The sequence below is a fragment of the Apus apus genome, chromosome 10 (genome assembly GCF_020740795.1).
Source record: "Apus apus isolate bApuApu2 chromosome 10, bApuApu2.pri.cur, whole genome shotgun sequence".
Taxonomy (NCBI): domain Eukaryota; kingdom Metazoa; phylum Chordata; class Aves; order Apodiformes; family Apodidae; genus Apus; species Apus apus.
In genome coordinates this window covers 14,451,646-14,479,296 of record NC_067291.1, presented here as the reverse complement: position 1 = coordinate 14,479,296, position 27,651 = coordinate 14,451,646, and the positions used below count along the sequence as shown (strand labels likewise).

The 27,651-nt window shown below is 40.8% G+C and overlaps 1 protein-coding gene across 1 annotated transcript in view; it reads left to right on the top strand.

Moving 5' to 3' along the window:
- The window catches only part of AGBL1 (AGBL carboxypeptidase 1), a 271,464-nt gene that overhangs the window by 94,463 nt on the left and 149,350 nt on the right, over positions 1–27,651 (top strand). Inside the window, exon 18 of the mRNA XM_051628933.1 lies at positions 12,047–12,227. Within this exon, the coding sequence (XP_051484893.1) occupies positions 12,047–12,227 (181 nt within the window). The remainder of the gene's footprint in view (positions 1–12,046; positions 12,228–27,651) is intronic.

Below are 27,651 nucleotides of genomic sequence, written 5' to 3'. Positions count from 1 at the left end.
AAGGTATAATCAGTTTGTGAAGTGTTTCAAGAGCAGATGAGTGAGATGGAACTTGTAATTGTTGGCATCAGCATGGCTTTGACAGGTCTCCCAAAGGATGTTTAGGTCCCCTGGTGAGCACCTAACAGAAGACACTAACTAGTGATTGAGGTGGAGATGAAGAAACGAGATAGATGGATAGGAGTGCAGGAAGTCCTTAAATTCCTTGTGGGAAAAAAATGCAGGGAGGCTTTTATTGTAAAAATAAGGCTGTAGTGGATAACCGAGCAGACAATGTGTCTTAATTGCTCCTTTGTGCTGGAGGAATTTCTGAAAAAATGTTGTCTTGTTTTTTGTAGCGCTCCCTACCTCTGTAGCCTGGTGTAACCAGAGCCGAGGTCATTCCTTCCCCTTTCTGACCAGCAGTGGGCAGGGTAGGCTCTAACAAGATTAGTGTCTCAGCTGTTTTGTCACTTCATAGTGTTGCAGGTCACCCTAACACAGCTTGGGAATTTGTATTGCAACAGAGTAGGAAAGTGCATTTAGTAAAGCAGGCATTTAAGGCTGTTCTTGAAATGCAGTCCTGTAAATCCTGGCCTCTGGCAGCCTGAGCTGTTTAGTTGTTTTGTAAGTCAGGCCATATCTTGTCTGTCACAGCTTCCAGATGCCAAACTCCTTCTGTGATGGTTTTGTCAAGCATTTTTGAAAGGCCACAAAAACAACAGCTAGAGGGTTACCGTGAAGCACACCTCGACACATGGCAATTGTTCTTCACAAAGAGTAAATGGCCAGAGGCAAAAGAACAAGCAACACTCAGATGAAGGACTCTGGGTTCCTAGTGACTGTGGTGCCCCCTCTATTTCTATTCTCCTTGTGTTTAGCAATTATTAACCTTGAACAAGCAATGAAAAAAGCTATGCAGAAAAGGCTGTAGATAAACTTCAAACAATGCTCCTTGAATAAGTGATGACTTGATGCTTAAATTCATACTTTGTATCATATTATTTTAATCAGAATGCTCCTGGGACCCACCTTCTAGCATGTCAAAAGTCTTCCCCACCAGCTGGGATATCACTTGCAATGCAGATGCCATGACCTTATTTGTCATCCTATCAAGATGTGACTTGAAGTGAGGCTCATCCCAGATAAAATAATGGCTGTTTGCACAAAAGGGAGTTCAGGTGAGATGTTCCCTCCGAGGCCACCTAACCTGCTACAAATGTAATTCAATAGACAGAAATAAATATAATTAAAGCATGCAGCTAATGCTTTCAAACTCTAAAATTAATTCGGACTACAAAGAGGCAGTGAGACTGAATTGTTAGTTTCTTCATCCTTGAAGGAAGCACACTAAATAATACAGAAAACCAAAATAATTTAAGGGGATCTTTTGATTTTGAGAGTTGATGGGAATATTAGATGACAGGTAAAGGTCATTTTTTTTATGTAAGGTGTTTTTCATTACTTTGTATACTCTAGCAGTTAGAAAACATCAGTTAGAAGTCTCTTCATATTTTGAAAACAAGGTATTAGCATAAGAAGCTTTGTTAGATATAGCAGGAAGATAAATCATCTTGGCAATGCTAGCCATTAGTCTGTCACAACCATGATTTACAGGGATTTTCTTTTCTTTAAATAAATGTTTCTTTTAAAAGTATTATGATAGTTTACAGAGCAGAACATGAAGCAGTAGTGAATGCTCTGAAATGAAATGACTGAGTGCTGATGGCAAGTAAGAGCAGCTTGTGCTGAGGACTGTAGAGGCTGAGCTACAGTGGAAATTTTCTGTGGCAGAGTCAATTGGAATAGTTCAAAGTTCTGTGGGGAAATGGGGTGAAAATACAGGAAGGCACTGGGATTGAGGAAACATGTCATAGTGTCAGATTTGTGAAGCTAACCTGTGTACACACATCAGAAATTGCAAATGATCAGCAACCATTATTTGTCCTGTTAAATTATTTGCCAAAAAGAACCTTCTGGAAAAGGTTTTTTAAAATAAATTTAATATTGCCTAGGAAACTATGGAACAAAGAACAAACACCTCTCTTGTGTGAAAAATCCCACTTTCACGATGGTACATGAAGAGGTGAGGAAGAACATCACACGTTCCACTTCTGGCACTGCCAAGACTGTGTTGCAGTCTGACTCCCTTATTCATGAGTACTTTTTTCTGTGCTTTGTAGCAACTTGGGGCAGGAGGGGAGAAAATTTTTCCTTTTCTTTGCCTTCTTACCATCTTATCCCTAAGATGAAACAATTTTCCGCCAACAGACTAGCAGTCTTCCTTGCTTGACCTTCTGATCCCTGTAGTGACTGATGTAGGAAGACATCGTTTATTAGAAATGGTTTTGCTAGGATCTGAAGGGAAGAACTGACCTTAGAGAGTGACTGCTTGGTGTCTTAGCACGTGCTGTTTGAAATTTCTGCATGCTAGAGGTTAGGACCAGTCTCTAACATTAAATCTGCTACTAGTATGAATACTGAACGTTTCAGGGCAGAAAGAAAATTATGATGAAGTTGTGTTTATTGTGGTTTAGGCAGAAAGTACTTGTACCTCCCACTTTGGTCTTTGTCAAGATAAAACTTTATACGTAGAAGTCAGCTTCTTACTAAGGTTAAAGTAGGCAGGAATCTGTAACACTTAGGGGTGGACAGTAGGATAATCTAGTTTAAAGATGTTTCTGCATCATTCTGGGGCTAAATACTTATATTTTAGTCAAACTCTGCTTTGTGCCTGTTACGCATGTCGCATAGTCTAGAAGATGAAAAATGGTGCTGCTTCTGTCATGAGACAAGATCAGTGGGCCGACACCGGTTTTGCTGCCATAATCATCTGATTGAAACACCTTTTATGTTGCCCCATTATTTGCATTTTCTTGCTCACTTGTTTGGGGAGTTCATATAAGAACTTGCCATCAAATCAAGATTCATCATTCAAAATTGGGAGGCAGTTTTACCTTATCAATCTCTTGCCTGTGTATAATGAGTATTTTCTTTGGGATCAGGTCTGGGTAATGCAGTGCTAAAATTTAGGATAAACTTGGACAGCAATGGTGTAAGAGTCAATTTAGTGATACCACAAATGAGGTGAACCTGCAGAAGGTCCTTGACTGTGAAGTCAATGATATAGTAGAGTGTTAGAAGATGCCTTTTGTATAATTACCTGTTTTCTTCCCTTTATCTCTGTGAGTTTTTTCTATGTAACAAAAGACACAAGTCAAAACTCTCATAGCTTGCTTTCTGCAGGAGAAATACAGGATAATATTTTGAAGAAACATTCCTTGTCAGGCTGTTTCTGGAGTAATGCAGTGATAAATATCAAATCAAGTAAAGACCAAGAATTTAATTTTTCCCATCAGAGCCAATCTGTGATGCTTTTTATCTTGAAAAAAATTGATATTTTATCCCTTTGGTAATGAGAGGCTGTGATTGCACTTCCTTTTAATATATTTTATTTCTTACAAGTCATTCCCTGAGGAAGATCTCAAGTCAGAGGCAGAGATGGATCCGTGTCTCTTAAAGGCACAACACATGTTTAATAATAAACATTGTGCTGTAGGTGGCATTAGGTGGTTTTTAAATCTCCTGTATAGACAGTTTATGGGCAAAAAGCTCTTTACTATAGAATTTGTCTTTTGTGGAGCAGAACAGCTTGAAGGACTAAGCAGCAGATAACTTATTTTCCTGTTAAATTTGGCTGTTATTCCAAGTGGTGAAAGGAACACTGACAAGCACTCCATTTTACATGCCCATTTTTAGGGCTAGCATGCCTTAGTGCAGGTCCTAAGTTGATCTTAGCCTGCTGTGGTTGCAGAAAGAATGGGAAAAATATTGAGATGCTCACAGTTTTTTACCATACCTCTCCTGCTTAGATTCCCAAAAGGAGATTTGCCAGAAAAACAAGAGCTTCAGAACTGGATCCATCAAAATTAGCAAAGAAAACAAATGTCCGTTGGGTTATTTCTGTCCCCAGCTACTGCAAGATTGTTGTGTACAGAATGGCTTCTTGTGCTCTGGGCAATGTGGTTTTAATGTTAACTTCCACCTCTCCACAGGGGAGACTCTTCAATATAACTCACTGATACTCAGCCTAAATGTTCCTTTGTGAAGTTTCATCCCATTAACCCTGGCTTCATCCTAGTTTAGCACTCTAAGCAATTCCTCTTGCTGCTCTGCCTGTTCTGAAAGTGTTGGCAGCAAAGGGCGTGGGGTGTCACACCGGGGTAAAGGCTGTATCTCCCATAAGCAGGAGACACAAGGTGAGGCATCACTCACAGTCTGAAAGCCATTTACTCCTGGAGTGTGCTCTGGGGACCTCTGCAAGTGATTCCTGCTGCACACTGTCCATCTGCTGCCCTTCATTTCTGCAGAGAAGCTATTAATGCCATCCACAGAGCTGGAGACATGGCCAGAGGGGCAGCTCATGCCTCAGAATTCACAGCTCAGTGATCTGCCCTTTAGGTGCCAAGTCAGATTGATCCCATTAGTGATCAGATACTCAGAGCTCTCTCTGGCTATGGATGTAACTAGCAAGTGCAGAGTTGTTGCTCTTAGAAATGTTGAAATGTGCCTTGCAAATGAGATAGAAAGAAGGTGAATGAGTAGTGGATATGTAGAATGAAATGTAAAAGTAAGGGGTGAAAATATTGCTGTTTTGGAGCTGAAGCCTTATTAAAGTCCTGTCGGTCCTACTTGGGCAAATTCTTTCTAAAGTATCATGTGTCACCAAAATCCCATTAAACTGTCACATAAATTATCAGAGTTTCCTTTTTCCATCACTGTGGATTACCCAGAGAGATATTTTTATGACAATAGAAGCTTTTTCAGTCTGCTCCCCCTGCCTGATTTCATTTCAGATGAAATCCTTCTCTCGGAAAAGAGCCCATGGATTTCATAGCTCTACGGTTCTCTGCACCCTGCCTGTACAGCAGTTATCCTGCAGGTCTCCACTGCACTTATCTCTTGCCTGCACCTTTTTTTAGGCATGGGACAGTTTAGGGCAATGCTGCCAATTCTTTATTCGTACTGTGTGAGAACACTGTAGTCTGTTTTGATGGATCTCTGCTCCAGCGTCTTCCAGTCTTCTGACCATTCATGGACTGATTCTTCATGCAGGCCAATGTTGTTATTGTCATACGGAAAAAACAGAAGGTGAGAGTACCACAGATCTACCCAACTTGAAAATAACTTTTTTTTTTCTACTTGCCATGTCTCAGAGTTCTTGTGTCTTTGCAAGACAAACTATGTTTTTCCCTTGCTGGCTGAAAAACATATGGATTGATGGTCAGGCCAGTAAAAAATACTTGAGTATCTGGAATTGCCTGCTGCCATAGAGCAAATTAAGGCAGTAAGGTGTGTGTTATAGAAGCAGGGGATGACAGAACCTTGCCTGCCTTCAACAGATAATCTGGAGCTCTCTACTTCAACTAGCTAGCTAATCTGTTGAGAGGACTCTTGGAGCTGATCTCAGTCTTTGATTCTCACCTCTTTCAAAGGCTGCATACACAGAAGCTGAGAACCAGTAGATTTAAGGATAATAGAAGATCTTTTTAAGATCATTACTAATTAAAGGAATCCCAGTAGTCATATTACTCCAATCTTGAAGTGGTAGACTGTCACTAACAAAGGAGGCAAGACAAATTTCCATAAATATTTCTGATCTGTATGGGGGAAGAAGCCCAAACAATGTCAAAATACCATGATTAAATATTTCTGATTAGTTGCTAATGTTTAATATATTTTAAAGTGGTTGATATTAAAGTAGTAAGTGGATACCTTGCATTAAAAATATCAAAGGAGATGGCTGAGGTGCCCTATGGCCTGGAATAGTGATTCCAGCAGCCCTCAGAACACAGTTAATTCCAGGGGACTAAAGAGGAATCTTGGACTAAATTTCTAAAGGGGTGCTGGCACTGTTCTGGACACTGCAGTGGAATGCCTTGCTGCAGGACTTTATGCAGGACCTAGAAGAAGGTAACGTAAAGATGTGGGCACTGCAGCGAAGGCAGCCAAGCCACCACAGACTGGCTTAGCTGATGGACTGTGACTTGCATTTCTTTTTTTACAACCTCGTCCCAGTGGACAGTGAGAAGAACTGATTGCTGTCTCTTTTTATAGCAGCCTTTTGCAATTTAAAGGTTATCTCCTTCCTCTCTCTTCATCTTTCCTTTCTGAGTTTGAAACCCATTTTCTCCAATTTTTCTTCCTAAGTTATGACTTCTGAACCCCTTTATCATACTTAATGACCTCTTCTCCAGTTTTCACCAAATTCATTTTTAAACAGTGGTGGCCAGCAGTGGCCTCAGCACTCCAGCGAGGAAGATGTTGCGGAGTGGGTCGAGCAGGGCGACGTTAACACCGCTCCTGCTCTTAGCTGTGACAACTGCCCCTTTAGCACATCCCAGGAGAGCTGCCATTTTTGGGACCGCTTTGCGCGGCGAACTCAGCCGCTATAATCCCCCCCTGATCCTTCTTGGCAGCCCTTCTTCCCCAGCAGCTGTTCCCCCGCCTGGGTTTGACTCCCTTGGAACCCGCCTGAGGGGAGCGAGGGGGTCGCGCGGGGCCGCGAGCTCCAACGGCCGCCGCGAGCTCCAACGGCCGCCGGGAGCTCCAAGCCCGCGGTGACCGGGACCCGCAGCTCTGAGACCCGCACGATAAGCGGCCAAGCGCTCCAGCGCCCCGTGCAGGGGGATTTCCTGCCGTTGGGAAACCCCAGGAGAGCAGAGAGACCCGCCGGGAGCCCGCAGCTCCCGTGAGGAGCGGGCCAGGAGCAACGTCAGGCGAGGCAGCTCCCACACCGCTACAGCAGCCCCTGAGGCGAGGTAGTGAGCAGGGTGCGCAAGCGGGGTGTCTTGTCGAGGTTTTATGCTCGGGTCGTGGTTACAAGAAAGACAGATGCTCTCTGTTAAGCCTCCCCCTTTCCTATAAAGGTAAAGGAAAGAGAAAAAAGAAGAGACGTGAGTTGGAAACCAAACTGCGCAACTTCAATGAAAGAGTAGTGATGAAAAAAAGAAAATAATGAAGTATATGCAAAACCACGATCGCGGTCCTCCCCAAAAATGCTCAGGTCACCACTAAGGCTGTGGGTCAGCCCTAGGGAAGTCCAGGACTGTGCTTCTAGAGTCAGCAGCAGATGGGAGCTGGATGCAGGAATGCATGGATTTAGGAATGCATAGGTGGGTATCAAAGGCACACAAACAGACGGAGTTCTCCCAGGACACTGGTTGTAAATGAAGAGAGCTTGACCCTGGTGATTTCTCAGATCTATACTGAGTATGATCTGTATGGGATGAAATATTTGGTCAATTTTATTAATCCGTCTGCATATGTGACTCCTTTCCTCCTTTTTTTTTTTTTTTTTTTTTTTTTTTTTTTTTTTTTTTTTTTCCTGGAGCATAATGCTCACATATTCTATATGTAAAGAACCAAGCAGTGGCCATGGTTCTGCATGCCATTATCCAGCAATAGCTATAAACATTGGGTGTTATCAGTCCTAGAAGCAGACACTGACTGAAAAACATGCTGATGATTTCAGCAAGTGAAGTTATTTAAGAGACTTAAGAGGAAAAGAGGGAGAGTTTAGTGTTCTTGGGTGGTGTCTCCTGTGTCCTGGGGTAAATTGACCCTCTGATTTGTGTCATGTTCATAATAAAGTCATACATTATTTAGGCACAAGGAAAAAATAATTCTGTATCTTGATGGCCCCAGACTTGGCTTAAAGGGAAGAGAGGTATGCAGAAGCACAGCCAGAAAAAGTCTAGTCAAGACCTGGATCTAGGTTGAATTTCTCACATGCTGTGTATATAATTCTCTTTGACTCCTTATAAAATCCTAGCCCTGTGTTGTTTCAATAGCTTCTCACTTTACAACTGGCATGACTCAAATCTCAGCTTGAAATAATTTAGATCAGACCAGGTCAGGGCTTCTGGAACTGCATTTCATTTCCTTTTTTGTGCTAGTCTTGATGAGGAACAGTGCTGTGTTAATGGGGTTTTGTTCATTTCTTTCAGGCTGCTCTCCCTGACTGATGTCATGATTAGTGACATCAAAGTCACCTCTTAGCAAACCTTGGTGATGACATGACTGGAGGAGGGTCCTTGTAAGGCAGGAGATGAAACAGCGAGTTGCCAGTACTGAAAGAACAAAGCTCATATTTTTATGCATATGTCCCTGGTCAAAGTGAATGAAGAGAAGGGGAGATGGGAAGTAGATGATACATTAGTAGTTATTACTGAAAAGGGCTTTGCTCAAACTTTTGCAAGAGAAATCAGTAGGGCTTTAATCTCTCACCTTGGGTATTGTTGGTGCCGTGTTATATTCCAGGTATGCCAAAATGTAACACACTGTAATGAGACATCATCCGTTGGATAAGGCTTTATGTAGCATGAAAAGGTTCCTGTGCTTTCTCTTTTTATTATTTACGTTCCCAGAGAAGGTTATGTGTTATGTGGGCTTTGTAGAGATAAATGGCTAACATGAGCTTTCCAGCAGCTTCCCCAGAACTTGGGGAGGGTTTTGCATAAGTGTTGGCTTGAGGATTTTGAAGACTTAAGCTCAGTTCTGGTCCTGGAAGGAGGTATATGAGAAAAATTCTGGTTGTGTGTGTCCTGAAGATAGGTTTGGTGGGGCACAGGAGGTAGTCACAAGGGACTCTGAAATAGCACAGAGAAAGGGCAGCTGGACATCAGTGTAAACCATGCTGGGTGTTACTGAGGTGGTTGGGTCAGGACTGCTGTCACAGGGATAGTGGAAGTCAGGAATGAAGTGAAGCAGCTGGACTGAGTGCAGGAACCTTGACTGGTGCCTATCCGTTGGAGTTGAGTGTGACTGGCCAGGGCTGCTGTCCAGTGCTTTCACGAGTGCTAATGTTTATCACAGTTGTCGCAATAATTTCAAGACAGATAAGTAACTGGATATGCTGTAAAGCATAAAATTGAGAGACTTCTGCCTGCCACATCTTTGTTTCCCAGGTGTTTCAAGGGTAGCAAGTTTTATGGCTGTGTTGTCAGCTCTTTGCTCTATTTGCTGCTTCATTAGTTTTCATGCTGGGTGCAGTCTGGGGGAGTGCAGCATTTGGATATGGGATTTGACTGTGATGGCTTCCATGAAAGGAACAGGCAGTTAATGAGCTCTGTGGTGTGCCTGATGGTACATATCTTTGTTATGACTCTCTTGTGGATGGGATGTCAGAGCTGTGGATGTGTTTGGTGGTGAGGAGTTTTACAGGAAGCTTTAACTGGACTAGAGAGACTTTCTTGCCTGGACCTTCAAGCTATGGACCTCTCTGTTGTTGCCCCCAGGCAAACAATGAAGATGACCTCTTTCTGGTTGCTTCCCCTTGCCCTGCCCCCCTTTCCTGGATTTTAAGATCTGGAAGTTCCTGGAGCTTTTCTGACCTTGACTCTAACTAAGATAAGCTTTGATCAGCCTTAAGAGGAAGAACAGAACTCAGGTCTTTGCCAGTCCCGTGCTAGTTGCAATTAGCAGAATTAAGGAAAACTTTCCTGGGTTTCTGAATTGAGAAACCTTTGCTTAGAGTTTCTTTTTATATTGCTTTTATTTATTTGTGTATTTTGACTAAGGAAAGAACCTCTCCATTAAGATGCTGTGCTGTCTCCCAATTTACAGAACAGATAAGAGTTGTTAAAGCTGTATTCATCAATTGCAAAAGAGAACGCGTTTTATTTCGCTTTGTGCTATTTACAGCTGTTGTCCATTAGGAGTCCTCAAGAGCCTCGTTCTTAGCTACAACAGCACAGTCCTGTAAGTTTAGCTCAGCAACGAGCCTGCAAAACAGCACTAAATCTTGGTGGTGGGAGAAAGAAGAAAATGTTTGGAAATGGCAAAATGCAGCTGATGTCTTCGTGAAACCTAATTTTTCCTTGTTGCTTTTTTGAAACATTACTAAGGTAGACTTTAATCACAACTAGCTGGAGCAGAGTAGAAATTGTGTACTCTATTTTTTTTTGGGGAAAAAAAATGAAATGGCTAGCAGTTCTGCAGGAGCTAAAGGAATAATTTGTAATCTCTAAGTGCCTTAGGCACTTGTAAATACACATTTATCAACACCTAATAACCTCACAGTAAGGAAAGGTGCAAGAATGATAAAACATAAATATATAGTTATTGAGAAGCAGAGTTCCAATTGTGTTACTGGACCAGAAAATGGTTGTTTTGTATAAGCTCTTTGAGCTAAGAGTACAGTTCATTCTTGTAGTGCCCACCAACTGCTTAAGAAGGAGGCATGGAAGTGGGAAGGTGTAGAGGGGGATCGTTTCCAAATCTGAGTCCTCTAAATTGTACTGTAATATACATAATAAACAGAACTTTACAGAATATAGAGCTACAGAGAAGAATTAGTGTTCCTTCTTTGACTGTGAAATGAGTTAGTTCACCTGTATTCTCAGTTCAATCACATCCTTTCCTTTGTCAGACAAATCACTAAACAGCTCTTTAATAATATCTATACTTTTCAACACGGTGTTCTACCCCTCTGTTTCACAGTAATTGATTAATGATTTATAAGGCATTTGGAAACTGAAGGACAGCTTTGGGAGCTAAGGGTGAAGGCATCTAACTTGCTAATTCAGCATTTACTTACAAGGACACTAGGCTGATGCTTTTGGTTTTGTTTTCTGTCCTGTTACCACTCCCAGACCTGTCATTTGGGGTCCCTCAATTCACACAAGGGAACAGAGCCTGAGCTCTGATGTTGCCTGATACAGTGGGACAAGCTTATCCTGGTATTGCTTGTTGCCCTGACAGGTAGTGTTTTACACTAAACTAAATCTTCGAGGTTGACTTGTGCCAATGGCCTGAGGTAGTGAACGCTCACAAAAGGATGATTTTGAGACAGATTATTGTTTTGTCCTTTCTCCTTATTTTCTGTGCCTGGCAGGTGTCTCCCTCTGCCTTCTGATGTTTCCTTGGCCCATCCGTGGAGTATCCTCAGCACAGATGGGATCTTCAAAGGATCTGCTGTCAGATTTGGTCTTTTCTAAGCATATGTATACTGAGAGTTTTTGGACACATATAACTAGACCAAATGTGGATGCTTTTTCACAGGAACAGCAAATAACATATCTGATAACAAGGAAACTTTCTCTGTCAATTGCAAGTCTACTTTGAAACATGTTCGGTAGAGTTTATCAATGAACTGTTTGGTAGGATTTTGATTTAATTTTTTTAAAGCAACCCTTTGAGCCCTCTTTTCTCCCCCAACTTCCCAAGCTTATGTCTCTCATGCCAAACATATTGCTAGGAACAGCTGAACTTGCAACTTCTGAAAATTAGCTCTGCAAATCTGAATGTGCCTCTGTATTATACAAACCTGAAAACTCTCTTTCCACCAAAAGTAACAGCCTGCCTTCGCTATGTGCATTGTTATCTCTACCTTTTTGTTGGATGGATATGAAACTCTGTTTAGTTTTGAGTACTCTACAGCTCATCTAGTTAATATACTAATGAATTTTATTTAATTGTATCAGTTTAACTAGATTAGTTACGATTCTGACCCTATGACTCAGGTTACTGCCAGAGATCAGACAGTTTGCATGTCCTTGTGTCACAGTTTGACTCAGTATTGGCAATTAAACCAGTGACAACAATGATCTCGATCTGCTTAAAGATTTGCAAAGTTCTTAATTGTTAATTATGAAATACTGAAATCGGAGCAGGAACTTAAAATATTAAATAATTCCTAGCTGCCTTTTAAACCTATCAAACTTTCAAGAATTGCCAGGAAGTGTGCTGGTGCACTTTTGAGAGGCAGCAATCTGCACATGCAAAATACTTTCAAATGGTACACATAGATACCTGTAATGTATCATAAAATAGGTAAAGGGATGGGGATGAATGTAACCTGTGGTGGTTCTGAGGACCAAACCTGGGATCAATTGGCAAATAGCACCTTTGGGAAACGTCTGGGCTATTTAAGGATGTATTTTCCCTAAAATGCATCTTGGATTGTTATCTTAATTAAAAAGGAATAAAACCTGCTTGCAAAGCTATTATTCGAAAATAAGTAATTTTTTTGGTGTGTTTTTTTTTTCCATTTGCTTTTTTACAGATAATCGTCCTTATGTGTTCCTAATGGCCCGTGTTCACCCTGGTGAAAGCAACGCCAGCTGGGTAATGAAGGGGACTCTGGAATTCCTTGTGAGCGGTGATCCCATTGCTGATCTCCTGCGGAAGTGCTTCATTTTCAAGATTGTCCCCATGCTTAATCCCGATGGAGTCATCAATGGCAAGTGAGTTGACATGTTAAAAACATTCTGATGTTTTGCTGGGTTTATCTTCAGTCGTGACCCCTGTGCACCTAGCAGATCTCGTCTTCAGTGTTTTGGGTCAGGAGAATTCCCTTTGTTTCGTGTTTTATTCATCCTGTTATCAATCCTGTGTGGAAAATGTGAATCTGAGGTCTAGCTCAGTGTGCTGTCCTGCATTTGTCAGATGTACATGGCTCTGTACTGTGTGTGGTCATAAGATTTCTCAGCTGCCTAGATGGAGTATTAGTGGTGCCAGAGGAACTGGTTCTTTTTTTGCTACATTGAGGCCTATGTATTCTGCTAAATCACCAGGGCAGGCTTCATCTGCAAGACAGATTTATTTGTTTTAATTAATGCTTTGTATAGTGGGCAGGATCAGGGGAGAGGGGAATGACTAAAGTTCTATTAAATTTTCACACTTTCATGGAAATATTTCCATATAGTGAAGATCCCTCCTTCTTCCACCTTCTTTTCAATCTTCACTCCCACATTTCCCAAGAGATACTGAATCTGAGTTTGGAAAATACAGGTTCCTTTTGTGTTCTTTGCCTTATACTATCCCCGGCCACCCACATTTACTTGCCTTCCCTCTCCCTTTAAGTGAGTGAAGAAAGTACAACTCTGCTCTTAAAATGCTAATATGAAATAAATATTGCTGTTCTGCCAATGAAAGAGGAATTCCCTTTGCAGAGTGCACTAAGATAAGGTAGGCTTGTACTTTGCTAGAAAAAACCTCTAGTTTCTGCAGATGGTGGAGTTTGTTCACTTCAGTGGGCATTTGGGGAGTAACTGTAAGCTATTAACTGTCAGTTCTGTCTCTGATGCAGGGGCAGGACATTATGATCACATCCCTTGGTAGCTGGTGAGTTCAGCACTCTGACATGGAGATAAGGGCTTGCAGGTTTTGGTGACAACTGTCCCCAGGCTTGTTGCAGTGGAACCCACAATGAAGCTGAAAGATGGACTGAAACACATAGCAAAGTGTAGAGGAACAACTTTCCTTCAGATACATTCTCCTCTCCACTTTTGGGTCAGGCTGTGCAGCTTGGGTGCTACAGAAACAGCAAAACAATCCTGAGCAACAATTGAGTTTCTTTGATTCTAAACTAATTAATTTAATTTTGGGGTGCACAGTACAGCAGAGAGCAGCTTGGGCTGTCCTGATAGTCTCTCTCTCTGACTATGAACAGTTGTAGCTTCTGTGCTGCTACACTCCCCAGGGCTTAAGCATATCAGTAGTCTGGGAGGACTGTTCAGAGTAGCTGGATGCTGCCCCAGAGTATTTGAATCCTCTGCTGGCACTAAATGCTTCCTTGATCCTTCCAGACAGGAGAAACAAAAAAGAAGAAAGGTTATGGCTTTTTTTTCCTCCTCCTTTCTTTTTTTCCTTTCACTGCACTTAATTAAAGTTTCCAGCAGATGGAGGAGTGGAGGGAATGTCTGAGCTTTTTTTTCCAGCCATCAGGAGAGAGTGTAGCAGAGAAGGGACCCTCAGGAGGGAGCAACGTGGCTCTTGGTGACGCTTGGATGAAGTGCCTGAATTTGTGTCATACAGGAAGGTGTTTTGCCTTAAACTAGTTACATCTGGTGATGAGTTAAAACGTTTGATAAATCTAGCATGTGGGATAGGAGGAGGGGAACAGGAACTTGGCTATGGCCATATTACCGATCAGGAGGCCTGGGGAAGGGAGAGAATCATTCATTTTATGCTTTGATTAAAATATTTCTATCCTGTGAAGCTTTCTGTAGCCCATATATTCTTCTTGCTTCTTATACACTTTTTTTAGTAGACTTGGGTCTCCCTGAACTGAAAGAAATGCTTCTGTTCTGGGCCTCAGTTTTACTGGTGGTCTGCTGGAGATAACCATGCACACTGGAGAAAGCAAATACTTTTCAGGCCCTTAATGTCTCTAAATCTGCACAAGCAGATTTATTTGGGTGCTTAATGTTCTACCTTGTCCAGGTTTAAAGGCTCTAGTAAATCCTGTTATCTTTCAAGTCAATGTTATAAGGGAAACTAATTTCTGGGAAGCTAGTCTCTAGCCCACCATCAGCTGTAACTCTTGTAAGAAGATAGTTGCTAGATTATTTTTTTTTTTGTCTCTAAAACATATTTCACAACCCATTTAATGAAATTACTTGTTTGCCCTGGAATTCACAATTCCTTTTGTGGAAGTCCCACCAGGTATCCCCAAACAGGCTGCTAGAGTACCTGGAATTCCCTCTGCCAACATTCCAACCTGCTGTTCTTTTCTAGTTTTATACAAGTTACTGTGGTCTCACTCATTCACCCCATGAGGACTGGGCATATTGAACCCATCAAATACACCATCTAGACCAACAAGTATCATGTCTCTGTGCTGAACACTGGGAATACCAACTTGTGGAAACGAGGCATCTTGTCTCTTACTGTGAAACAAAGGTTTCTTTTGTTTCAGTGCTTCTGATGCTTTTGTCTTGATGTCAGTATTTTTTAAGAAAGAGTTGGATCCTCTTTTGTTCACAGTTATTTCAAACTCCTTATTTTCCCTCCTCCCCAGCCCTGTGTGTTGGGGTGTATATAATGCTTCCCTGCCTATCACAGAGATGGATTCCAGTGCCTGGTTACAAAGGATTTCTTGCAGCAGCCCAGCTGTGCCCCTTCCCCAGCTGGCTCCTTGCCGCAGGCGCAGCTCAGTAGAAGAGTGCTCATTTCAGCAGGGTGCTGTACCATCATGCTTTGGGAGCCTTGAGCAGCAACAAGATTATCAGGGCCTTGGTATTTGCTTTGGTTAATGTGATCTGAAAGTTACATGCAGAGAATGTTCCCTTAACACAGACGGGACTGCAAAAATGCAATTATGCTCCAGCTGCATGAAAGCAGTTCTCCACCCTCCCTTTCACTTCAGTCAGCACTGAGAATCCATTCCTGTCTGTCAGTGGTGGAGTGACTTGCAGCCCTGTCACTGATGCTAAATGAAGGTAGTGGTAATGCAAGTGTGCATGGACAAGTGGGGTTGTCATCATGTAAAAACAGATCACTGTCAAATATTGCAGCTATTTTGACTTTGTTCAGTCCAGAGACAATTAGTGAGCAATTGTTTTGCTGAGGGTTTTGCTCCATCCTGAACACCAGTCAGATGTAGGGTTTGTCAAGTAATATTCAGCTGATTTGATAATGGCTATATGTTTTAAATTAAATAATAGATGCTGCTTTTCATAAAGTTCATATTACACCTTCTGTCAGACACTGGCTTTTGATTGCTACTGGCAATGGGATGCTGCCTTATATAGAACAGGCCTCTGGTCTGACCTGATACGGTTATTTGTATGTTTTAATTTATTTTTTTCAATATAAAATAAATAGAAAAAATACTCTTAGTCTCCAAGACCAGTAGCATAAATCAGTCTGAAATGACAGTCACATTAAACTACTTAATAGATGTCCTTTCAGGCTGACTTTATTTTGTGTAGTTGTTCTGTGACAATCCAAAGTAGTAAGTGTTCTTTGGTCTTATGGATCACTACCTTCACCCGTACTTCTATCCTTGTTTAAAACTAAATCATAGTGAAACACGAAAACTTTAAAAGTAATTAATCTCTATTATGTGTTGGAGAATCCATGAAGAGTATAAATTCCATTAGGAAAGGGATATGAAATGCAGTGGGTGAAAAAGAGACCTGTGCTTTGTTCCTGGCTCTGCTACCGATGAACTATGAGGTCTTGGTCATTGTCCTCTCCTTTTGACTGAGTCTTCTTCATTAGCAAATGAAGTAATGACATACCATAGGCTTTGAGCAGTTTGAAATTAAGACTGAAGTATGCATATTGGGAGTATTTTCTCTTCAATCCAGATCTATTGCTGTTTTAACTATTAGGCTTGTTTTTAACTTGTGGAAAGTAGAAAATACTGTTCTCAGAAAACTATGTTTATGAGGAATTGTGCAGAGTAGCCTTTGGTGAAGCTTTTTGGATTGCTTAAAAAAAAGAATTCATCTGTTCAAGTGAAATTTTTGTACCCCCAAGCTAAATCTATTATAATTACAGTTATGTAAATCCTGAATGCAGATTCAGTAAGGGAACTTGTAAAAATCTTAATTATGGCAGAATAAAAAGTGGGGTTTATAAAGAAACAGAACACTCTTTGCTGTCCTCACTGTCCCACATAAAATCATTATCATACATTTGAGCATTGAGGTGTGTGTGTATGCTCACGAGTGCATGTGCAGTTCCATGCTCACCTGTGATGTGTTCTTATGCCATCTTCTGCATGCACCTGCTGTGCTTCCTCCTGCTGTGCATCTTCCTGCTGGCAGCCTGCTCCTGCAACTGCTCCCAGCATCTGCTCAGACCTGCATGCCACCTCCACACACACACCTGGCACTCCCACACATGTACTTACAGTCACAACATGGTAGTCAACATTTTGTGGTTTTGGCTAGGCTTCTTCAGACACTGCAGTTCTAGATAAATATTGCTATTTATTACACCTAAATTTAGGATTATTAATTATATCAGTATAACCTAATTTATACCACAATAAACAACAGTAATAAATGATGCCAAATACTAACACTCAAAGCTTGCCAACTGTGCCTGTGTGATGAGGGTTTTCTCCCCCCAGTTCCCAGAAGTATTAAATTAAAAATGATCAGCCTTGCAAGATCATTGATCAAGCAAGAAGGGGAAGCTCCTGGGGAAGTTATTTCGCTTTAAAATATACTTCACATGCAGGCTGCTCATGGAGTGTCTGTGTGGGTTTTTTGTATTTAGAAATTCTCTTCCCACTGACAAATCCCTAACTGGCCAATATCACAGTTCTCTGTTGACTTCAGAGTCATAGAAGTCTCACTTCTATGTTGTCACCGTCTTCCTCTTACTTAACTCCATTTAATGTTTCCTCTTTCTTCTCCTCTGTCTGCCCTTTTCTCACTCTTCCCTCCCTTCTATTGAATCAAAGCAGCTTTTCAATGAATATAACTTGATTTGTTTTATACATGAATTGAATCAATCAGTGGAGAAGGAAGTTGGTTAGTCTTTTTTTGGTAAAGGAAGATGAATTTTTTGGAAGCTGCATGAGTTCATCAAAGTCATAGGGTAACCATAGTAGTCATTAGGAAGAAGAAACCCTGATTTACATTCTGGATTTTAGCCCTGGACTATTCTGTTCTTGGTTTAAAAACACCCTCTTCCCTCCTGTACCTGCCCTCCCACAAAGCAGGCTGAGTAAGCTTTTCTGCTGCTCAAAGGTAAGACAGGTGAGGTGCTGGGTTTCTTGTCTTTCTGTTGATATTTAGGTTACTTATTTCATCCTCATTTAATTATGGGCCTTTGCTCATTACCTCCTTAAATCCAGCAGACAAAAGATGTACCTCTTTGGCAATTTCTGAAATGGAGAGGTAGAAATGTCCACTAGAATAATTTCTAGAACAGGTTTCCTCTGCATGCTCTCAAAAATGACAAAGGAAAAAATGAGTGCACTCTCACTCTCTCACTTATTCTTTGAGAACTGATCCTTTGTTTTTTGAAGGAAGAGAAATACATTTGTCTCTATACCCAAAACACACTGTTTGTATACATGGCTTTTTAATAGAATTCCTATATTAATGCTTGCTTTCCTACACTGTGGTGTTGTGTTCTCCAGACGATAAGAGGCAGAACTGATCAGGAACAGGAAAAAAAGCTAATGGCCAGTCTAAGGAGTCTATGATCCAGAACTGCATCCGCAAGGATTAAATCTTGAGATTATGTCACACAAAGCTGTACAACTGCAGACGTCCCTCCCTCCCCCTCTTTCCCTTTATTTATGTGGCAGAGGGTTGAAGAGGAGTTTAATTCTCAGAATCTAGCCTTGTATAACTAAATTGGTGCCGTGCACTCTGCAAATATTCCAAAGGCCCTCCCCAGACTACCTAATCTATGATGTCTTTATTTCTCTAAGAATAGTGCAGAGATGAAGGAAGGTTGGGGAAGGAATGTTTTTTAGCTGTGCCATTAATTAATGCAGTAGGTGAATTTGTCTCTAGGAGAGAGCAGTACTACAGGATTAGCACACTGCTGTTCCTTGCCAGGAACATGCCTGTACATGCAAATATGTCCATGCAATATGTATGTGTAAAAATGTACATGTTCCCCCAAGTCCCCAGAGAGGATGAAAATGCTAGTTTTGGGACTATCTGTCCTAGCTTTGTATGTGGCTCTGGGAAGTGCATATGAACTGTTGGCTAAGTTTCTTTCCCCAAATGGAGCAGAAGCTTTCTCAGCTGTTTGCTGCTTTGGTGCCTCAGGTGCTGCTTCTGTTGCCCTTCACCAAGAGGGCAGTGATCCTGCTGTGGTGGTGAAACAGAGACAGTGAATAAGCACTTATTGTGGGGCAGCTTGGTCTTCTCAGCAAGCGGGCATTAAAGTTTTGGGTGCCTGTCTGCCACCTTTAATTTTTTACAGAGCTGTGGCTTCAATGCAAGCAATCTTGTTGCTTTGAGAACCTTACAAGATCCCCCCTCAGCAGAGTTGTATGGATCCGGAAGATTAGAGTAGCTAGTGTGTGCACAACATGAGATAAAATATGGGCTGTAGTGTTCCTCACCTCTCCTCTCTGCAGGCTGTTCCTTGGTGAGACCAGAAGTGAGGTCTGGCACTCAACCATGCACTTCACTGAATACCTTTCTGTGCCGTGGGAGGTGCTCAAATTCCAGTCAAGGCCTGTTGATGGACGTTAGGAAAAAGTTATTTAATATGAGGGTGGTGGATCTTTGGAACAGGTTGCCTAGAGAGGTGGTGGGGGCCCCATCCCTGGAGACATTCAAGGGCAGGCTTGATGGGGCTTATTCTAGCATGAAATGTCCCTACTTATTGAAGGGGGATTGGACTAGATGAGCTTTAGAGGTCCCTTCCAACCCAAGACATTCTATGATTCAACCCATCTGTGTCCCTCCTTCTGTGACAAATATCCATCTGCAGTCAGCTGCACCCCAGGATTCTCCCTTCTGACCGCTTCCAGTGCAATATTGTTTATTCTTTATCAGCCAGAGCTGCTGCACCCCCTGAGTTATTAGCTCTATTCGCTCATTGTCAGTGTTTCCTCCTTTGTAAATATGCCCCCATACCTCTCTGCTCCTGAGGAATATGCATGCTTTCTCTTCTATTTACTGCTTTTCCCAGGCCCCCACCTCCTCATCGCTCTCTCTACCCAGTGGCCCAATAACAGCCAAGGAGATAAATAAGCTACATAACTCTTTCCAGCTATGATTTTTGTTGTTGTTGCCCTGCATGGTAATATATATAATAACAAGGAAACAAATCTTATTACTAAAGTAATTACAATAAATAAAAAGCCAAGAGAGGAGATGAAGGAAGGGTCTGTCAAGGGAGTGATTGCAGTAGGATTTTTTAAAATTTAATTTACTTGAGATGTTCTCTGCCACTTTGCTGATACCCTGCTGAGGAGGCCTGTGACTAATTAGCAGGCAACTGTTTTTCTAACACCCTCACCTAATTTATTATGTGGCTGAGTCTCTAAAACAGAAGCTGTAGTGATTTTTGTCTACAGGACTCGGCCTCATCTCAGTGCTTGGCTTTATTGCTTGGTGCTTTTGTTTCCCAGAAGCTGAACAGCTGAATTTTTGGGTGCTTTGCTGTTGTTACTTTTATCTCCCATGTGGTTCCAGCAGTTTGGACCTGACAGTACACTCAATCTATTGCATTATAACTGCTTGTCCCAGTGTCCAGCCTAAAAACAGACCAACAAAACTGCTGTTTCTTACAAATTGCCCAGAGAACTGCACTACTATCTGTGTGCCATGCTAGACAAAAAAAAAGACTCAGCAGTAGAAAGTCTGGTATTGACAAGGGTCTAGTGTTTGTTAAACTCTAAAATCTAGGGCCTCATTATCCTGCTTGCAGGTTTTTTATGGAAGTACCATATTGTTTCTTGCCAGTGGAACAGAGATTGTACCGTCTGTCTTCCAAATGGCTATGAAAACTAATTGTTTAATGACCATATTAAGAACTGGAAGGATGTAATGCATTGTCCCTTGTTTCATTAGTCTTCCAGTTGACAGTTGCAAAAGCATGTGTAGTCTTTGAAAGACTCTTAAACAGTATAGGTACCCCTTGAGTTTAGTGCATCTCGTCCTTTTCATACCCTATTTATGCTGGTGATGCAAGGTCACCTGGTAATTTCACTACAAAAATCTCTTGATGTGGGCTTACAGATATTACTGTGTTGGACTACTAAACACTTCAGCTTTTAGCCTTGGAAATTATTTCATTTTAGAGAAGTACTACCTTGTATTTTCAAGTTAGCGTTAATATTAGATATGAACATGGTGTTCCACGGGCTCAGAAAGGAGTAACTTTGTTCTGCATTCATGTCTGTTTTCCTGACTGATGGTGGGAGCTCATAATCAGATGTGTGCTCTCCTTTGAAGACATTTCCAGGAGCCAGGAGACTGTTGTACAAAGCTAGCTTTTAGTAAAGTTAATGAGATGATTGAATTATATTATTCTTGTTAGCTTGATTGTGTATCATTATCCCTTTTGTTTGTTATTATGCTTATTTGGGTCTCCTTTGTGGTATATTATTCCCATAACAATCGTGCCTGTGCTAGGCTCTGTATAAAGAGAGGCAAGGAGCAGCTGGTCTCTTGTTAGGAACCGATGCATTAGTGGCTCAGGATATGCATTAGCATTGGTAAGAATGAAAAAGATGCTGGGCTGTTGGCTCTCCTGTAGCCTGATCCTTCTTCTCAGCCCTTGGCCACATGATGCACTTCATGGAGGTGTAAGCTTTGCAGTTACACGTCTCCTTCTGTATTAAATCCTGCTGCAATGACTTCTACAACTACATGATGAAGGTGTATGAAGGGTTCCTTGGTATCATCAATTCAGGGATCAGAGCATTTTATTAAAAATCAGGAATCTCTTTATACCTACTTGAGATTTACAGGAGATATCTGCAAACCCTGTCCTAGCTGGCCACATAGGTAAACCTACACCTAGAAATATTATCATTACTGCAGAACTTGGATTTTACTTCTTAACTGATTGTAGTAGGCATCAAATACTAGAACTAAAGTTGAATATTTTGGAAACGAGCTAATATCTGGAGTAAAGGCATGGTTTTGGTCGTCCATTTTAAGATCATATATTTATCTAAGTAAATGCCTATTGAAAGCTATGGATTCAGAGGTGGAGTCGTTATTCATAGGATGGGAAAAGAGAAGTCCACAAAAATTAAATTGTAGAAACTTCACTTTTTTAGATGCAGTGAAGAATGTCCAATACTTTACTGCAATATCCACACTACCTGGAAGGCTGAAATTGCCTGGGAATGAAGGTTATTGTCTTCTGTAATATACCTTTGTTTATTACACTGTAATAAATCAGGCAGTATTTCCTTTGCCCTGAAAAGTGGACATCCCTGGAGTTGCAAGTGATATTTCATTCTTTATATGACTTTTCAGTCCCTTTTAACTATTAAAACCCATCACTTTCTGGTAAATGTGGACAAAAAATATTTTTTTTAAGCCAATGAATAAAAAATTCTGTTGCTTAGTTATGCAAGTGTAAGGCTGCTTTTCCATCAGTTTGCTTAAAAAAATTGTGTTTGGATAGGCTCTGTGTTTTGGCTAATACTGCTCTTTAGCATTTTTATTTCTGTTCTTATCTCATTTTTCCCTCCCCTTTCTTTGGAATCTGTTATTCAAGCGTAACAATACAAAGCTAGTGAAATACTGTGCTAGGCAAGGAGATATACAGTGGCCTTAGGTTGGAGAAATGGACTGGCAATTGAAAATGTTATTTGCAGAAAGTGGATGAAGAGGATTATCTACAAAAATAAGCTTCATTTGAAAGCTTATGTTTTCAAAATTGTTTATACAAAAACGTACTGGCAGAGGAGCAGCTGAATTGTTCACCTGTGCACATGGTTCATACGATTTCACATGCAATTGGGGTAATTACATGGGCAAATTTTGCTCCAGTGTTTCCAGCAAATTGCCACCCTGTTTTACAGAATCAGGTGAATGTGCCACAAAAAAACATTAAGAAAATGAAAACAAGAAAACTGGGAGTCAGTATTGGAATGGCAGAGAGTGACAAATCAAAATAACTTCTGCAACCTAACAGGCAGCACTGCTGAGAATAAGAAAAAAAAAAAAGCAGCACAGTTTTAATGCTGCAAAGTAGCTCTGAGTCTTGAAGGGGCAGAAAAACTGAAGAACTTTTGAAGTCATATAGGCCAGGTTTGAGCTGAGGGGGGGGGGGGAAATAGGTGGAGGGTGAGGTTGGCAGGGGCAGAGCTCTAGTGATGATACATATTTGTTCTATGCTTAGTGCAAAACTCTAAAGTTAGTATTAGAACATACCCTAGTTCAGTGATACTGTAACTCTGATATAGATTCTTAGGTAACTGTGATAAAATTTTACTGCATAGGAATAGTCATGATTTTTGCTGTGAAATTCTATAGAAATTGTGCTATATTCAAAATTGCGTAGAGCTGAGCAACTTTTCCATGGCCTTTTATAAATGGCTTGTTGAATTTCACAGGTAGATGTATCCTTATATAAAATGGTTGTGTGTTCCATTACATTCCCATAGGACTCTTCCATGTCTGGGAAAGCAGAACACAGAGAAGTGGTAGTGAACAGTATGGTTTAGATCCTAATTCACCTTTTGCATGGTTTTCTTTTGTCTGCTACAAATGATAAGGACTTAAGGCATAATTCTAAGAACAGTTTTAGAACTATATTCTCCTGTATGTGTGTGTATATAATAGAATGCAAATAGGAAAAAAGGATTTATTTCTAAATATGTATGCATAACAATCCATAATCAGGTCTGTATCTTAATGTTGATACAGGTATTGTTGTTTTGGGATTTTTTTTTGTGAAGTTACCAGGCAATAAAAAGGTATGACTGCAAGGATTCTTTCTGTGTACATCCTATGACAGCATCTCTTGTTATTAGAGTTTCCTTCTCTGTTCCACACATTCCCTTTTCTCCCAAAATGTTCATAAGCTCAGCTTTTGGAGGAGAGGGAAGTACCAGTCCTCTCAGGGACTCTTGCTCCCAATGAGCACTGCCTAAAGCACAAATTTAGTTCCCAGTTCTAGGTCTGGCACATGGTGTCTTCTAGCAGCAGTAACAATAATAACACTAATGAAAACTCACTTCTCAGGACAGTTTCCTGTACTCAATGTCTGTTAGCTGATGAAAGGTCATTAACATGAAAACAAAAGACAAAGATTTAAAAAAACTGATTATTTTTCTGTCTTACTCGAAACAGCTATGGCACATGTGAGGTTGGAAAGTGCAGAGCAGCTGAACACTCTTAAACTACTTTAATACCATTTAGAAATGAGAATAAGCAGGGGAAGAGGCTTATGTAGCAATGTAGTTATTGTACTAATCAGTCACTTCTACAGAGCACTACCATGATTTTAAATCCTTGCTGCAGTGATGTGAAAAAAACTAGTGGTCTCTTAGCCACGTCTCTAGTAGATCTTGATCTACATCATAGAAGTCTCTACTACTGGATTTGAGCTAGCACTGAATTCTATGCTTAGATTGATAGGTTAGGTGAAGAAGGTCTGTATTATACCTTTGATTGCAGAGTAGTAAAGTAAGAGCTATGGGAGATTAAGATTGAGATATGTTTTACTTGGATATTTTTAGGTGACACGTATAACATCTTTGGAGTTAGGCTGAGCTCTCTGGCAAGGCAGCTGACACTGGGTTGAACCATCTGCATGGAATAGCCAAACCTTCTGCTGATTTACGTGTCTAGTGTCTTGCTATAAACACATGTAAACATTGAAACTGGAAATCCCAAGAGTGAAGACTGTGAGAGGATAGTTGTTTTCCCCTCTTCCAGACATGCATGTTATACAAATAGAGTTTGCTTTGCACTAACTTCATGTTTGGGGAATACTTGCTCTGGTTTGTACACAAGCTAGTATCCAAGTGGAGAAGAGCTAAGAGTTTTTAAGTCACAGTAATTTCTGTCTCTTTCCCTGACATGCAGGTGAGGGCACCCTTGAACTGTGCAACTTCTCTATCTTTAGACACATTTGAATGGCATGTAAACCCATCCAGCACACAGTCTGTTCAAAATCAAATATTGTCCATATCAATGGTTTTGAGCTTTCAGACTCATAACACTAATTCAGCTGGGAATGTAAATAAAAAGGAGAATAGCAAGAAAAAGTGTCTGTTGCTGTAAGCAGCAGAAATAATCTGGACAAAGTATATCTTTCCATTAGACAATTTTTTTACCAAAACAAAAGCCCAGCTCAGGGCTGTTATTTAAAATGAACTAGATTTGTCAGTGTACATACCTCTTCCTTTTTTAGCTGCTATGTATTAGTTCTGAGGGTGTGTGCTCATGACAGCAATTTATTTGTTATATCTTTAGTCCCAAAGCGTCTGGAAGTGCCATAACAAGCTACCTACTTTACTTTCAGGCATTGCTTACTGCACCACCTTTGAACTGGTGCCAAGTAGCTCTTTTGTAACTTCTGAACCTGCTGCCTGTGAATGCTGGGATTGAGGGTTTAAGCCATTGGGCAGAAGTTGTGGTGATTAGATCTGCAGCAAATGTTGCAAACTACAGAGCAACTTGAAAAGAAATCACTTAGGTGTAATCTAACCCCTTCTGTTTTGTGTTCTTCCCTAAGCTTTTTATTAATCTTCGAGAAACATACGCAGCTCTGAACCATAATTTTACTTGCATAGTCTCAGATAGGATGGTTTGGTCCCTGAAGAGCATGTATCTTGCAAGCACTAATTCTCCACCAACTAGCTGTGGTGCATGTGTGATTCTGTCATTGATAACTCTTGCTTAAACTTGATGTAAGCCTAAAAAAGGACTTTGCTCTGAGGTTTGCCACATGCTCTGTGGTCCAAACGGTACAGTGTTCTATGTGTGTGAATGCATATTCAATCATGGTTATAGAAGCCATTTTGGTCCAGATTGTCAGGACTGAAAGGATGCAGTTGTACTTGGAAGACACATGTGTTTGCATGCACAATTACTCATGTTGGGGTTTAAGCATCTAAGTAGCCATTTGTGCTCTCATTTTTTATTATTATGTTCATCCTGAGGGAATGGTTTTGTGCAAATCAGCAACACAAATGTGCATATGTTTTGTTGTGTGCTATCTTGAAAAGATGTTGCCTTACTTGGATTGATTTATCTTTTTTCCCTCTTGAAATTTCTGTTCTAATCTGAGGAGTGGGATCTGTGGTGGCAGTTCTTCAGCAGCATGTTTTCCTTTTCTGAATGGTTAACTCTGGTAATTACTGTCATGGCAAGCTATAACTCAATCCAGTTGCCTAGTGGTCCAAATAATGACCAAGACTTGCCCCTAGCTGAATTATTGTTTTTTTGCTTCTTGCTTTCCCTTCATACACATAAACAAGTCTGTCTTGATGCCAAACTCTGAAATATGGACGAAAGCAGAAGCAATATTGTTGATTCAGAGCTCCATCCTGACAGCTTCAGGGAGAGAACTGTTTATAGGGGTATGAAGGCCTTTGAAGGGCTTCTTAGTGACTTGGCCCATAGGCTTCCTGGAGGCTCACCAGGCTCTTATTATTCTATCACATCTTCAATATCTTTATATGGAGCATCTACTGGAAATAGTTAACAGAGAGAGAAAGAAGAGGTCCAGTCTGGATTGCAACTGAAAGACTATTTGGGCTGATGCTCAACTGCTGCTCAAAGAACTTGAGTACACTGAAATTTGTACCAAAATTAGGAACCTTTGGCTCAGCTTATGGAAATAGCACTTGCAAAGAAGATTATGTTTAATGTCTCTTCTGTGATTCTCTTTTAAAAAAGAGTAGAGGACATCAGTAGAGGACAGTAGCAATGTGAATACCCCAGAAGAATGAAGTTTTGTAAGTAAACCTTTGGTGAGGAAGAAATTAATTTTTAAGTTCCTTCATATTAATAATCCTATTAAAGGTTGTTATAATAAAGGTTATTCGATTAATTTTGAAGCTGTAATTTGTCTGCAATTCTTTGGAAAGAAAATTATATTTTTTATGAAATGGAAATATACAAGAACTGCATGACAATGACTTAATTAAGAGGCAAACTATATTAAATAATTGTGATCCAAAACAGCATCTTAATTCTTGGAATTTGGCACCATTCACACTAGAGGAGTCTGCAAATCATTTGAAGTAATATGAAAGTTTGTTTAACCTAGGAAACACTAGCAAGTACAAAATGCATCTGTGAAATCATTCTCATAAGTTTGGGCTGGGAATGATGGTGGAAAGCTTTGGAAAATGCTAAAATAATATAAAAAGGAAGATTCAAACTTTGATTTTCCAAATGGTGATTCATAGATACACAGGTTGGATGGTATGACAATTTACCTGGATAGATGTGGGAGCTATGCTCAAACTTGAGTGCTTCAAGGACACTGACTAAAAGAGCCTCTTCTGGGATCTTTTGGAGAGTCATGGATGACCAGGTGGTGCTGTGGTTACCCTACATAGACTAGGGTGAGCAGGACAGTGTGAAGTTTGTAAGAGCAAGTTGGGAAAAGGTGTCTGTGTTGCATAAATGTTTTGGAGGCTAGAAGTGTGAGTAGAGAGTCATGGCCTTGGCCATTTCATTCTGGAGGGCAGAAGGTAATTCAGGATGTAGTAAGCAGCGAAAGGTGTGAGTGCTACAGGCAGCTTCTGTCTGTGCTCAGGCAGCCCAAACATGATGTTATAATCAATTAATCTAAGCCAGTATTGTGGTCAGGCTGCATTCCTGCAGGCTAATGGCTAAAGAGCCTGGATGGATCATGGTTTGATTGCCATCTGTGCTAACACTCAGGAGACAACATGGAGACTTGTGGATTTGTGTTAGTATAACAGAGCAGAGCTGAGGCCCAAGAAGTGGGTCCAGTGTCCTCTTGGTTGTGTTTTCAGCTGTATTTTGGGAACTGATGCTGAAATTTTGCATTAGAGATTGATTTCTGATTACTTTAGGTAGCCCAAAACAGGACCTGCTGGATAATCCCAAGGGGCTTTTATGGAAGCCTTAGCACCATTTTGTACCCTTGAAAGGGCTAAGAAGATGAAATATGTCTCCATTAGACAGCCAAGTTCAGGAGCTTATCTGCATTGCTTTAAGCTTGCTGGTTTCACATCAGCCCATTAAGACAACCGCTTTCCCAGACTGGGAAGAAAATGGTACTTAATAATTCTCTAATACCTAGTGCTCAAAGGCTGCCTTTTCTTTTTCCACTTCAAAATGTCACATTGGATTCCCTATGGAACTAGAGATTTTTATCTTCCTTCTCTCTGCTAGACCTCTTACTTTTTTCTGGTTTTCTTCTACATTGAAGACTTAATTTCTCACATATGTGAGACAGGCTGAAAATTAAACAAACAAGCTGGCAGATAGACAGAATGGTTCT